Source organism: Microtus pennsylvanicus, chromosome 17 (genome assembly GCF_037038515.1).
Source record: "Microtus pennsylvanicus isolate mMicPen1 chromosome 17, mMicPen1.hap1, whole genome shotgun sequence".
Classification (NCBI taxonomy): Eukaryota; Metazoa; Chordata; class Mammalia; order Rodentia; family Cricetidae; genus Microtus; species Microtus pennsylvanicus.
Genome location: NC_134595.1, coordinates 45,507,705 through 45,521,528, shown reverse-complemented (window position 1 = coordinate 45,521,528; position 13,824 = coordinate 45,507,705). Strand labels below are relative to the sequence as shown.

At 39.8% G+C, this 13,824-nt stretch overlaps 1 protein-coding gene across 8 annotated transcripts in view; it reads left to right on the top strand.

Annotated features, from left to right (window-relative positions):
- Sphkap (SPHK1 interactor, AKAP domain containing) overlaps positions 1 to 13,824 on the top strand; it is a 137,878-nt gene that overhangs the window by 42,304 nt on the left and 81,750 nt on the right. For all 8 annotated transcript variants that reach the window (XM_075952209.1, XM_075952212.1, XM_075952210.1 and 5 more), the window contains one exon: positions 10,004 to 10,111. In XM_075952209.1, the coding sequence (XP_075808324.1) occupies positions 10,004 to 10,111 (108 nt within the window). The remainder of the gene's footprint in view (positions 1 to 10,003; positions 10,112 to 13,824) is intronic.

Sequence of the window (13,824 nt, the reverse complement as noted above, 5' to 3'; positions counted from 1 at the left end):
TCCAAAAGTTGATAGGATGGAGGGCTTTCTATAAACTCCCTCTCCTCCAACAATTTTGTTAGCCATTGATTGAGGATGTGCCAGTTTTATTCTCGAATCTTCTCTGCTTTGTTTGAACAGGCCCGGAAAGATCTTTTAGAACTTTGTCTTTCTTTTAAACCAAAAAAGTAGGACTCTGAAAACCCAAAATAGCTTAGAATATTTTGTGAAAATTGAGCAATACTATGCTTTTGGAATTAAATCCTTCCTTCTGAGTACTTGCAATTACCATAAACTTTCTTGAAACTGTAAACTAAATATATCTATCCAGGAACGGAAAGGCTTTTGAGTTTTGAAAACACAATCTGGCATTTGAAGTTCTCTTTCTCTCCTGGGGTACTTAAAGAAAGACTTCCTACCCTGATCACTGTCAGCAGCAACTGAGGTTATTCTCTATTCTCAGTCCTGGATCTAAAAACTCCTTTACTTTAGACGTCTCCAGCGGGCTCTCCTCTCTGGCCAGACAGCCCTGGGAGCGTCCATCTTTTCTCATTTCCTCCCAGGCTTATCCTCTTGCACACAACGCAATGGTTTTCCATTCTGTCCATTTCAAAGAAGAAAGGAGGACATAGTCAATGTACTAATACACCTTTGACTCAGACATCTCTCTGAGAGAGCCTATTCATTAGTGTGTCCAGATGGACCAGTCTCATTTCTGCCTTTTGTGAAAGTGACCCACCCCAGAAGATTTACCCCAGGACTCATGCATCTCCAGGAGAAGAACTTCCAAGAGCAAATGTGTTTCTAGATTACATGTCTACTTCAGTGTTTCCAGATAGCTTTTCCTGTTTTCAATGGCTTCTTCTGGAGGAGAAATGAATCTGAGAAACAGAATTATCACTATCTTTTAGGTTTCAGGGGCCAAAAATTCTTCATCATTTAATAATGAAGTGACACATCACTATTAAAGACTTGTCCTTTTGCCAATGGTAAATTCTGTACTGCATACCTTTCACAGAGTAGTTTAAAATTAACAATAGCCTTAGATGCATTTCATAAATATGGATATATATCCATTATAAGTGATTTTTCATGTATTTTGCATAACTTACTATTAAAATAATAATTCATTTCATTGATCTTACAAATGTACAGTGATACACTGGTTCCACACAGCAATTATCTAACAATCAATGAACTTTCTTCTACCTATAAATCTAACTTGATTGTGTTCAAGTCATTGCTGACCATCCATAAATTAGGCTATATTTTCATTTCCTGAGTGTGTCTGCTTCTGTTATACATATCATACTCTAGACTCAAACCTGGTTGCACTCCTATGAGAAAAGCTCTGATCAACTTTGAAAGGATTTTTTTTTCCCCTGGGCAGCTAACATCTGTGGGATGTGACAGAAGTAGACAAAAACAGCCTGATGCTTCTTCACTAGTCCAAGCATCTTTTCAAGTTCCGAATTGTCTTTGTCCTTCTCTCCAGTCCTCAGAACTGCAGTGAGATGCAGTGTAGCTTCTAGGATGTGCGTAACTAGGGATTACAAGTAAAGCAGCAAGATAACTGGAATGTGTTGGAATCATGTTGCTTGTGCCTTGCCTCATGAGGGTACATGTAGGCCCAGGTTAGCGAACAGAGTACCTAAGCAATGCACACAAAGTCCAAATTTTACTTCCTTTCCCTATGATGCATTTTCATTTTACACTCAGATACATTTTAGAATCCAGTTTTATTACTTATTTACTAGCAACAAGCTTAATTAGATCAAGTACCAGTGCTAAAAGCATTTTATAAATAAGAGTTTCCTGTTATAAAAAGTAATTTAACCGAGGCCAGACTATTAACCATATTGCATGATTATCTGAAGTTACTGAAGCCCTTCCCATCCCTCCTTTACAGTAAGGGGCACAAAGCATGGCAATCCCACACTCAGCCATTTCCTCCCCAGGCTTTCCCACCAACGGTACCTTCAACTTGGTGTTTGCTAGGCTCTGATTCCTTTTTGCTGATGAGAAATTGCTTTATTCTAAACACTAAAAGAATCCCTTTATTTTACTATCCTTTTATGCTAATCAATTAGAACATACTTAAGTCTTGGAAGGTGTCAATAGCATACATAATTCAAGAATCTTTTACATCTAAGCAAAAAGAATTATGGGGACTATCCCATGACTAATTATTACTCATACACTAGAATCCAGGTCTCTCTTGTAAAATAAGGCTAATGCACAAGAACCCAGTTATCCAGGGAAATTATCATTGAAAGGAAGACTCTGCCTTGACATTTGGATAAACCCAGTGTGAAAGGTTTATCGAGGCTACCTTCCCTTCTACACAGTGCTTTTTCTTCTGCCACTTTTTCTGCTCAGTAGTTTGCTATGCTTTAAATAGACTTTTTGCAATTTCCCTCTGAAATAACGGAAGGGTATTTTATCCAAGAGTGGAATACAGAAGGCTCCAAAAGAAAAGTCAGCAAAGACATAGATTAAATCAAAATAAACTTATATTTATGAAATTGAACAAAATCCTCTGATTTCTAGATGTGTCTGTGTGTGTACGTTAGACGTTTAAGCTGTTATAAACTTGCTCAATAAACAGTTAACCCATTGACTAGATGTTCTAAAATTATAATAAGAGAATTTCAGAAAAGAAGTCTTAGCATGCTTGTAGACATTGAAAATTCGAGGTCCCAGCTTAGCCACAGATGTCTTCTTATCAAAAGATAAAAGATTCTTTTCCTACTTCTGGGAAATTTTCTTCCCATCAACTCTCTCCCCTGGCCATTACAGGCTCTTTGCTGTCCTGCAGATGTGTGCTCCTGCCTTGAGCCTCCATTTGTGCTCTTGACCTCTCCCTGGGCACTGCACTTTCCTTGGTTGGGAGTGTGACTGACACCTTGATTCATTCAGATCTCTGTTCCATGTTATCTTCACAGCCTTCGAAACTCTTTCAGCATAGTGTTAGAGAAGCCTGCCAAGATACACTTTCCAAAATAGCATCTTCCTTCTTTAAGCCTTCATCTTATAGATGGTTCCTGTAGTTCTCATTATCTGACATAGATATTTATTAATTATTCCTTTGATTGTGGTGGTCCTGCCACAATCAAATAGAGCAAGACTCTATGTGTATTTCTATTCTTGTCTTGCCCACTGATTCTCCAGTTAAATAAATAAATAATGCCTAGTAGGAAGACTGCACGAGTATAGCAAGTAGCTGTGTATGGGAAAGTGAGAGAAAACCTAGCATAAATGGCATATCCTTCTCTTACAATAGTCTGTGGGGTAAAGTGGGTAGTGTTTAATGTGTAAAAGAAAAATAAATTTTGGTGTGAATTGTGGGACTGGAAATAAGCAAAGAGGTGTTTCAGCTGGCACAGAACTAGCAAGCCAACATAACTGACGGAACCACCATCACTTCTGGTCTAGGAGTCAAATTTCCTTTAGAGTTTCAGTTGGGAAAGAAAGGAGTTTGTATTGAGACACAGAGTCCAAGATGACCACAGCAGATCCACGTGTAACAACCACCCATTAGAAATATAAGAAGCAGGCTCCTGGGAAAGGAAAGCTGAAGCAAGAGATGGCTTTCACCTCGAGGTGAAAGTTAAAGCTGGTGAGATCCTGCACTCTGCAAAGAGAAAGATTTACAGGAGAGGAAAGAGCAGTACTCCTAAAAGGGGTACTTATGAACAAAAGAGGGAAAACCATTCTGAAGAGGCTGTCTTCCCCAGCTTTCCCAGATCTCTAGACAACTCAAATCCATCTTTCAACACACTCTTCAAATCTAGGGTTTTTGTTGCTTCTTAACCCCAGGCAAAACTAGCCGCTTTGTTCTTGGACTATTTGACTGGGATTGCCATGAGTCAAAACACCTTTCCTTCTTCACATTCCGGGGAGTACTTTACAAAGATATAGCTGGCTTTTCATTCATATTATTTTATTTTGTTTTGCCACATGGTCTCACCTTGACCAGGCTTGCCTTGCCCTTTTGATCACCCTGTCTCCCTCTCCCTATGCATGACATTATATGACCCCATGTCAAGCTTGTTCATCATAATTTCCCCAAATGAACTCAGTAAACATTTGCTCATTGACTGCCAGCTGGAGAGAGTAGAGGAAGAAGATTAAAAGAAGAGATCAAATCACAAATGAAAGAAGAGGGCTTGGCAGACACTGGACATATAATGAAACTGCCAAGATGGAAAGTATACCCTCTAACTTCCACAGCCTTCTTTCCTCTACTAATAGAAAGCATGCATCAAACATGTTCTATGCATCTGTTAGGTGATCATGGTTTTATAAACACCTTTATGGTCCCTGGAACAACTTTGTCAAGTGGTATTGCTATCATGGAGTGATGCAAGGACTAAGCCACAGAAGTCCAATAAGTCCTTTAAATATATTCAGTGTGTGAGAGGAGGAGGAGCCTTCTGTCCTCCCTCCAGATCTCAGAAGCTCTAAGTGAGCGATTTCTCCCATCTAGTTTACCAACCAAGAAGGCAGGCATTGTTCTGCAACAATAAACTGAGTTTAATGCGTAAGAGCCAATTTTTTTCCTCTCTGCCTTGTACCCAAACTAGAGAATCTTGAGGCTGTCTTTTGATATGAAAGCAGCTGCACCATGGAGCAGAAGGATCTGTCTTCCTTATTCAGGACACTCTCGAAATTTCCAGGCGAATTGCACCATTACCGCTTCAAATGTGGGAATGCACAGCACACAGCACGTTCATTATTAGCACTCCATCTGAAATAAGCAAGCCTGGAACTAAAAATAGCAGATGGCTAAATGAGCCATGGAGAACCTGGTGAGCGTCTCTCTTTTCCCACTCAAAAATGACTCCTTCAGCAGGAAGCTATATTCATAAGCTTCAAAAACATTAAATGCTCAAGTACATACTTTTTTTTCTCCAAGAAGTCATTCTAGTCTTTTGTGCAAACCATTAGACAAGAGAGCAGGTTAAAATTTCTTAACACACTAGGCTAGGTAGTGCTAGCTTATTTTCTTTCCTTGTTCTCTTATCAGACTTTTTTTCCCCTAAATTCAATATTATGTGTATGTATGTGCCTGACTGTGTGTGTATGTGCACCATGTATGGGTAGGTTCTTGTAGAAGAGGTTACTGGGTTCCCTAGAACTGTAGCTACAGACAGTGTGAGCCACTCGATATGGGTGCTGAGAGATGAACCCAGGTCCTCGAAAGAGCAGCAAGTGCTCTTAGCCCCAAAACAATTTCTCCATCTCCCTCTTTTATGTTTTTTTTTTCATTTTTGAGACAGGATTTATAGCCCTGGATGTCCTGGAACTCACTCTGTAAGCCAGACTCGACTCAAACTCACAGTTTCACCTGCCTCTGCCTCTGCCTCTGCTGGAATTAAAGGTGTGTGCCACCACCATCTTGTTGGACTACTAAACTATATGGGAACGGAATTATGGGTGTGAAAGGGATGATTACGTGATGCTTTTTACAAGGGTGGTGTTTCCTCAGATTGTCTGATGTAACAGTTTTGCCCAGGGAAACTGGGGCCAGAAACTAGGAGGGAACAGGAGTTAGCTGACAGAGATTCAGAACTGGAACGCAATTTTCAAATCACCCAGACTAAAGTCCTTAAATTAGGACAGACAACCCAAACATGAGATGCAAGAGATCACAAACATACAAAGATTACGGCTTGAGTCAAGGCCTTGCTATCTCAGGGACTGCTGTATTGTTCCTTCTATGCTAAACAAATTATTGGCCCCTGTGATTAAGGACAAAGAAAACAATAACTTTTAAAGGATGGATACTATTGGTTGGGTACTTTACTATTCCAGAAACTGTTTTGTGCCTTGAACATACATTAGCTTTCACATCCAACCCCACAAGTCTAGAGGTTTAATTCAAATAATATGTGAGAAATTTTATCTCAGAGTTCCCAGTGTAGTATCATTTTGTTAATTAGTATTTTCAAGTAATTCTAATCAAGCTAGGCAAATGGCGCAGTGATTTAAAAAGCTTGACTCACAAGCATACAGATTATAGTTCAGATTCCCAGCACCTGTATAAATGGTAGGGGTGTGGGACAACCTGTAATTTTAGCTTCTGGTGATAGAGGCAGAACATCCACAGAAAAGCTGGCTGCTGAGGCTAGCCACATTGGTGATCTCCGGGTTTGACTGAGAGTCCCTCTCTCAATGAAGAGTGGAAGGGTAATCAAGAATCCTTGACATCAATCTTGGGCCTCCATATTTATATGTACCCATGTGCACAGGTACATACACAGTCCTGTGAATACACATATAAAAATGAATGCATATATAAACACACACACATGGAGAAAAAAGAAAAAAGCAATTCCTAAGCACGAGTAACAGTCTGGCTATGTTCACATCAGACAGCCCCTTCCTCAGCTGTAGGAATTACAAGGAGGCAGGTGGCCAAGCATCAAGCTGACTTTTATCACTCTCCATCTACCCTTAAGAGAGTGTGGCAAGTTTGCACACCCAATAAGGGCCAAGTGAACTGCAATTCAACAACCCCTACTCCTCAGGCTGACCAATAGTTGGAAGATCAGTCAAATGCTCTTGTGACAATTGAAACATTTTGCTGGGACCGCAACACTATTTGACTTTTGTGAGTCAGATTCTAGACAAGGTCCACAACCTAATTTTTGAAGAATGATCTCTGAGATGGTGAAGAGCTGATTCTGATTAGAATGTTTATTGAGCTGCACTGTAAAGTCGGATTAGCCAGCGTATTCATCTGGCGCCTGTAGTTCAAGCTCTGATGTTCCTAGGATGCAGAATTAATGAGTTCTTTTGTTTCAGTGATGGCCTTCCAAATTACGAAGATCAAAGAAAGGCCAGGGACAAGCATGTGGCACCAGTTGCCTAATGATAACTCAAGTAGGCTTCAAACCGTGCCGCCTATGATGAATTACAATGTCATATTATCACTAAGTGGATTAATTCAGTTATATCATTTATACCACATAATTTTCTGCTTCTTTAAGGAAAATGTTACCCAGAAATTTTAGTGAGGAGAATCTGACCTTAAATTAAAGTACATACATAAAATGGACTTTTACTTAGAAATATTGGACGATAATGAATGTTTCAGGACTTTAGATCAGACCATTTGGGAAGTCTTGAAGACAGCTATAATCAAAGAATTGATACTTTCAAAACTAAATCCAAGGTCAAGTCTGAACCATGAGGAGACAAACCCTAAACCCCCAAATCATCTGAGCCTCTAGGTCTTTATTATCAAAATCACAAATTCTCCGAAGACCTTTGTCTAGTAAATAGTAACATTGAGACAATTATTGGGTGAATGTTAATAGCTCTATTCTCAGAATTTTCTAGCCCTACACACAATACTGGCTATCACTAACAATACTACAACATTCATAATAAATTACACCTCAGTCCAGATATTTATGGGAAAAAAATTGCCTTCAAATATCTGAAAGCACTTCATTTTCTTGATTTTAGGGAAAAATCTTTCAAATCTCTATTATTGTTTATAGTTCCATTAAAATCATAGATAAACCATGTTCTGAGAGAAGAACCCACCTCTTGAATGGCTTAAACACAGCTCCTCAGTCTCCACCTCCTACCCCTTCCACCCGTATGTGCTCCCATTACAGTTCCGCAATGAATCCCACCCTGTTCCCACCATAGTTCCTCAGTGCCCCGCTCCTCTTCCCACCACAGTTCCACAATGAATCCCTCCCTGTTCCCACCATAGTTCCTCAGTGCCCCGCTCCCTGTTCTCACCACAGCTCCTCACTGCTTCCTCCTTCTTCCCACCACAGTTCCTCAGTGACCCCTCCCTGTTCCCACCACAGCTCCTTAGTGACCCCTCCCTGTTCCCACCACAGCTCCTCAGTGGTCCCTCTCTGTTCCCACCACAGCTCCTTAGTGACCCCACCCTGTTCCCACCACAGCTCCTCAGTGACCCCTCCCTGTTCCCACCACAGCTCCTCAGTGACCCCTCCCTGTTCCCACCACAGCTCCTCAGTGGTCCCTCTCTGTTCCCACCATGGCTCCTCAGTGGCCCCCTCCCTGTTCCCACCACATGCTTTTTTTATCCCTCATCTTAGGTTCAGAACCTGAAAATCAGTTGAAATCACTTGGCCCACCTGTCCTGCTATTAATGACTAAACTCACATCCAAACAAGGTTTCCAAAAACACTTTTGTGTCTGGAAATAAAAGTGAATAGCAGTTTTATGCAAGGGCATAGATTCAGAGATTTAGAAGCCCTTTTATTTTAATTAAAGTTAATCCGTGTTCTTGACTTTTTAACATAAATTTTAATGATGTGATCCAAAGAACTTAAAATTCTTTTGGCATTTACAATAGTTTAGGTTTGTTTTCTCTTCTATTTTTCGGAGTTTTCATTTTCCTCTGTTTTGTTTTCTTGAGATGTATTATTGCACATGTGTGTGCACAAATGTGTGCAGGTCCCCATGCGCACATACACACAGAGGCCAGAAGAGAACTCAGGTGCCACCTTCCCTTCAGGCAGCCTGGCTTTTCTGTGTGGGTTCTGGGGATGAACCTCAGGAGTTCGCACTTCTATGGCAAGCGCTCTCCCAACAAAGCTATTTTTCTAACACCTGCTTCCTTATGTTTATTATGATTATTTGTAAAACGTTAAACACTCAATAACATATTTATTAATTAAATACATATGATTTCCAAAGCATAATAAAACTTTTGGGCAAGGAGAATATGAACTTATTTTGAATGTTTATGAATCTCTTCAACTTTTGACTTAAAAGGCAACTGTTCTCTCCTTAGAGCTTCTGCATTCAATTCTCTGGGCCACCACAGGTCACACTGTTTCTAGAAACCTAGATGAATACTCAGAGATAATGGACATTAAAACAGTAAATGGTATTTATGTAAGTGCTATTAGGTAGGATCTCTCTGAAGGGCGGGGTAAGAAGCTAGCCCCACTGTCAGATTTAGTCTACAGAAATACCAGCAAGTTCACCATTCAATCACCTGCTCTCATACAAATTATCTCTTTACATTACTTCAAAGTAAAGATGGAGGTTTGCTATCTTTAGGTAACAATATTGAAAGATCACACATCTGGGGCAAAAATGCTTTAGAAAACAGCTTCAGAATTTGTGTTAACTCTTCTAAAACAAAATTTAAAAAAAATTAACATTTCTGCTTTGATAGGATAAAAGAGACAATATGTTGTGATTAAATTCCAATTCTCTTTTAGAGAAATTGGCTGAATAGCTCAAATCTATTACACAGCTAAAGGGAAGGTTATAACCACAAATTAACAGACATTCACCTTGAAAGAGAGCCATGATAACACTGGAAGTCATATTCAAAATTGGGTCATTTGGTTATTTAAGAAACTGTATCTTCAGAATATTTGGCTCTGAGAAATACTTTCTGCCTTTGCTTTGAAACCCAAGGCTTTGTTGATATGTGTGCTTAATTTCCTTTTATTTTGGTTTACCACTGCTAAGTGGAAAAATGGTTTTGACTAATGGAGCTGTATTATTACTACTATTTTTAACAGCCTGGTACCTTAGATGTTCTAGAAGAATTGTACCCTATTTCATATCTATGTTAATGCAATCAAAGGAATAAAGAATAGGCAATGCACTGAAAATGAACACATAAATTTTTAAAATCAAAAAAATTCAAATCTGTAAGAGAACATTAACTATACATGAAACTTCTATGCCCACCAACAGTTGGGCATCACCCCAAAACAATTACGCATTACAATTACATATTACACATAAGTCAAGCACACATTAGAGCTCTGGGTGTTAGATTTGACGAACAAAAAAGGAGCATCAATACCACAGCAAGCTACCTCATGGCAGAACATTTTATACTTTCTAAGGCTGCTGTAATCCATCACGTTTCTCCCTCCTCTTCTCACCCAGCTGCTTGGAGGAAAGGGGGAAGAGAAAACACCTACAGGTTTCTCAGTAGAAAGCCGCTTGTTCAGATAGAATGCCTTGCTGAACAACACTGGAAGGCTTGTCTGTGTTCCCACAGGTTCTTCGCAGCAATAGCTTGCTGGAGTCCACGGACTACTGGCTGCAGAACCAGAGAACGCCTTGCCAGATCGGGTTTGTGGACGAGGCGTCTGGAAACTGTGCTTCGGTAAGTGTGAGGAACCCTGTGGGGATTACTGTCTGATAATGCGGGAAACCGGGCGCGTACCTGAGACAGAAACTTCACAGTGGACAATAACTTCTTAAATACAAGGTTGGGAATGTGTCCTTCTGAAAATATGTGTGCAGCTCATGGGGACAGACAACACAGTAACAGAAAGCTAGTGCTTCTACATCGATTCTTCATTTAAACAGAAGAAAGAATGCAGTCACTCCTGTGGAAAGGGAAAAATTAACTGCTGCCCGGGAAAACGACCCAGGCACCGATTCAGACGTAGAGTTGGAGTATAGAAAGAAAAATCAAAAACTGGACAGCTCTCTTGGATTCTTTCAACTATGCTTTATAACTCTTGTTATAAGGTGTTTTGTGATTGAAAATTGGGCAAGAATTTTCCAGCATTCTTATGAATAATTTTAAATCCTCCTCAGACTACGAAATAAAAAGACATGAATTTTAGGGTGCTGAGCTATACTGTGCTACATGAAAAGCCCCTGTGAGGGGAGGAGTGTTCTTACAGATAAACTACACAGTATGTAGGGCTGAGACTGTTAGCACACTTTGTGGGTGTTGGCGGTGATCCTTCCTAAGGGCTACACCCCTCACTCTGATGAAGTCATCTAGCTCTTATGGGGTCATGTACACAGGCTGAGGAGTTTTTCCAGAGGGCAGAAATGTAATGCATCTCTTTGGACACCACCTCTGAGCTATTCCTGGGGGTTTGCTCTGTGCCGGAATATCTGTTTCAAAAGAAAAAAAACAGAAACAAAAACAAACAGAAAGATGAAAACGGGATGTGATGAATTTGGATATGTGCTGAGCAGAGCAGACCCGGAAGGCAACGCACCACTTGGTGGAGTCTCACAGTACTCATGGCAGAGAGCGTCCCAACACCCTTAAGTTACTCTGCTCGGAAAGGGGAGCAGGACACAAAGCTCCACCCCTAACCAAGAAGCTCTTTGCAGTAGATACCTGTTTTCTCCAGTGTATATCAACCACACTCCTAGGCATACCCCGTGCCCAGGAATAGCTGGCCAGCACAAAATGGACTCCGAGTGGAGGAGGGATAGCTTTGGTTTTGTTATTTTTGTCTTATTCTTTTTTTGTTTGTTCTGATTTTCATTTTTTGGTTGTGCATGAGTCAGAAACAGAGAGAGTAAGAGGGGGGAGAACATGATGTTGGGTGGTAGGGAGGAATTAGAGGAGAAGGAAAATGAGAAAAATATATTGTATGAAAAATTAACAGGAAAAATGATTTTAAAATGTTACTATCTTTTGGATAAAACTTCAGTATTAGTATCTGCTTATGGTGTGCATGGTGTTTGTGTTCATGCATGTGTGTGGTGTGTATGTGCTTTGTGTTCTGTATGTGATATATGTGTATATGGGGTATGTGTGGTGTGTATATCTTTTTGTGTGTCTATATATGTGTATATTGTGGTATATTGTGCTGTCTATGTGTGTGTGGTGTGTGTATCTAGGTGAATGTGTTGTGTGGTGTTCGTGCAGTGTGTGTATTTGTGTGTGTATATATGTATGTGTATGTGGTATGGTATGTATATGAGGGTTGGGTTTGTGCGTGTGGTGTGTATCTCTGTGTGTTGTCTGTGGTGTGTGCTGTGTGTGTGCTGTGTGTGTGTGTAACTGTCTATGTGTGTGTCATGTGATGTGTGTATGTTGTATGGTGAATGTATCTGTGTGCGTGTGGTGTGTTCCTAGTGTGTGCTATGTGTATATGTATGTGTAATGTGTATATGTATCTGTATGTGTATGTTATAGATCAATGCATGTAAAGGTATAACTCAGAGAGCAACATCATCCCATGCCTTCCATTATTGCTCTCCATGTTATCTTTTGAAGCAGGGCCTCTCACTGAGCTCAGCCCTCACTGATTGGCAAGGCTGGTTGACCAGAGAGCTCTGCCTGCCTCATCCCTCTCCACCATCCCCTTCTTCTTTTCCTGAGGTTACAGATGCACACAACCATGCCCATTTTATGTTAGTGTCAGGGATTCAAGCTCAGGTCTTCATGATTGAAAGGCAGTCATTTTACTGACTGAGCCATCTCTCTAGCCCTAAACATTTAGTACTTTTTAATCTCTTGTTCACAAATCTATTTGCTGGCCTAATTTTCATTTCAGAAAAATAAGGAAGATTAAGTAGCAAATAATCCTATAGTAATGCCTTCTTTCCAAATTCAATTCTTGAGCTAGAAAATCCAGGCACTTGGAATGTGTATACTCTATTATACCACTGCAAGTAGCAAATGAGAACCTGTTATCAGTAGCTTATACTTTAGCCAATGTTATCAACAAAATAATTTCTATATTGTTGTCTTCCACTTGGCGAACATGTGGAAGTTGGAATACAGAAAGTAGTGAAGAGCAGAGGTCTTCTCTACACTCTCTATTTGGGATCAGAATAGCAGGTCTACAATTTGAAGCACTGAGTTCCATAGCCAAGGCGTCTTCCTGTGTGCAAACATTCCTATCAATCATCAAGCTGCAATTAGAATACAGGGCTTCCTTCTTTGTTCCTTTCAGGTGTTAGTTAGATGACATCAATAAGGTTTAATTGATCCATCCTGTTATCCTGGTTCTTGCTACTCTTTCTAAATGGGAAAAAAAATCTAAACAGAAGTAAAGATACATTAGAGTATTTGTTCCAGATGCCGTTCGGTGATTTGTAATGACTAAAACTAATATAAATTTAAATATTAAAAATCAAAAATAAATTTCAAGATTCCCTACAGAAAACCAGTTTCTTTAGCTAATCCATTCTAATCCTAGTCCTTTTCTTAATTTCCAAATTCTTTCTCTTTTAGCTTGGTGAGGTTTCTAGGGCAGGGAGAAGAATCATGTGAGACCAGGGCTCTATATTTCTGGGAGACACTCAGATCTAAAGGTGAACTATGGTAAACTATGGACATGCAGGGCCAGAAGAAGGAAGTTCTAACAAAACAACCACGTGATGGAACCAAGCATTCAAGAGAAAGTATTAAGCTCATTTTTCAAAACCTTTCTAAGTATAGCCGGATAAGAACACTCTCAGCTACTAAGGGAAACAACAACGAAGGGTCATGACTTGAGGGTTGCCTGGACCATATAACAAAAAACTTATTAAAGAAAAGATAAAAATTAATTTTCTCACAACTCCATGAAAGTGTAATGTAAATACAAGCAAGTATGGTGGTTATGCCTGTGACCCCAAAACTCGGGAAACTAAAGCAGGAGGATTATCAAGTGTTGCTAGTCAATCTAGTCTGCAAAGTAAATTCCCAACCAGCCAGTACTACACAGTAATATCCTGTCTCAGATGCCTCCCTGTGTGTGTGTGGGGGGGGGTGATTTAAAGGAAGATAAAAATAGTATGGTTCAAAATAATTCCTTCATTAAAATTTAATTTTAAAAAATCAGCATTATGAAATTATCCCAGCTTTAAAGTATTTACAGATAATTCTAGCAGACTCCAGGGAACCTGCAGGGAGGCTGAATTTGCTCTGTCGTCTCTTATGGAAGGAAGACCCAACACTAAGTGAACTGCTCTTTTGACTCTTTCTTTTGCATTTCAATTACCAACTAATTTTATATCTAGAATAGATTGATTTGTGTCACTTGATTTTTTTTATTTGCTTTTGGTTTTGTTTTGAGGAAGGGCCTCGGACGTGGAAATTAATGGTGTTCTGTGTCCACATATCACAAAGAC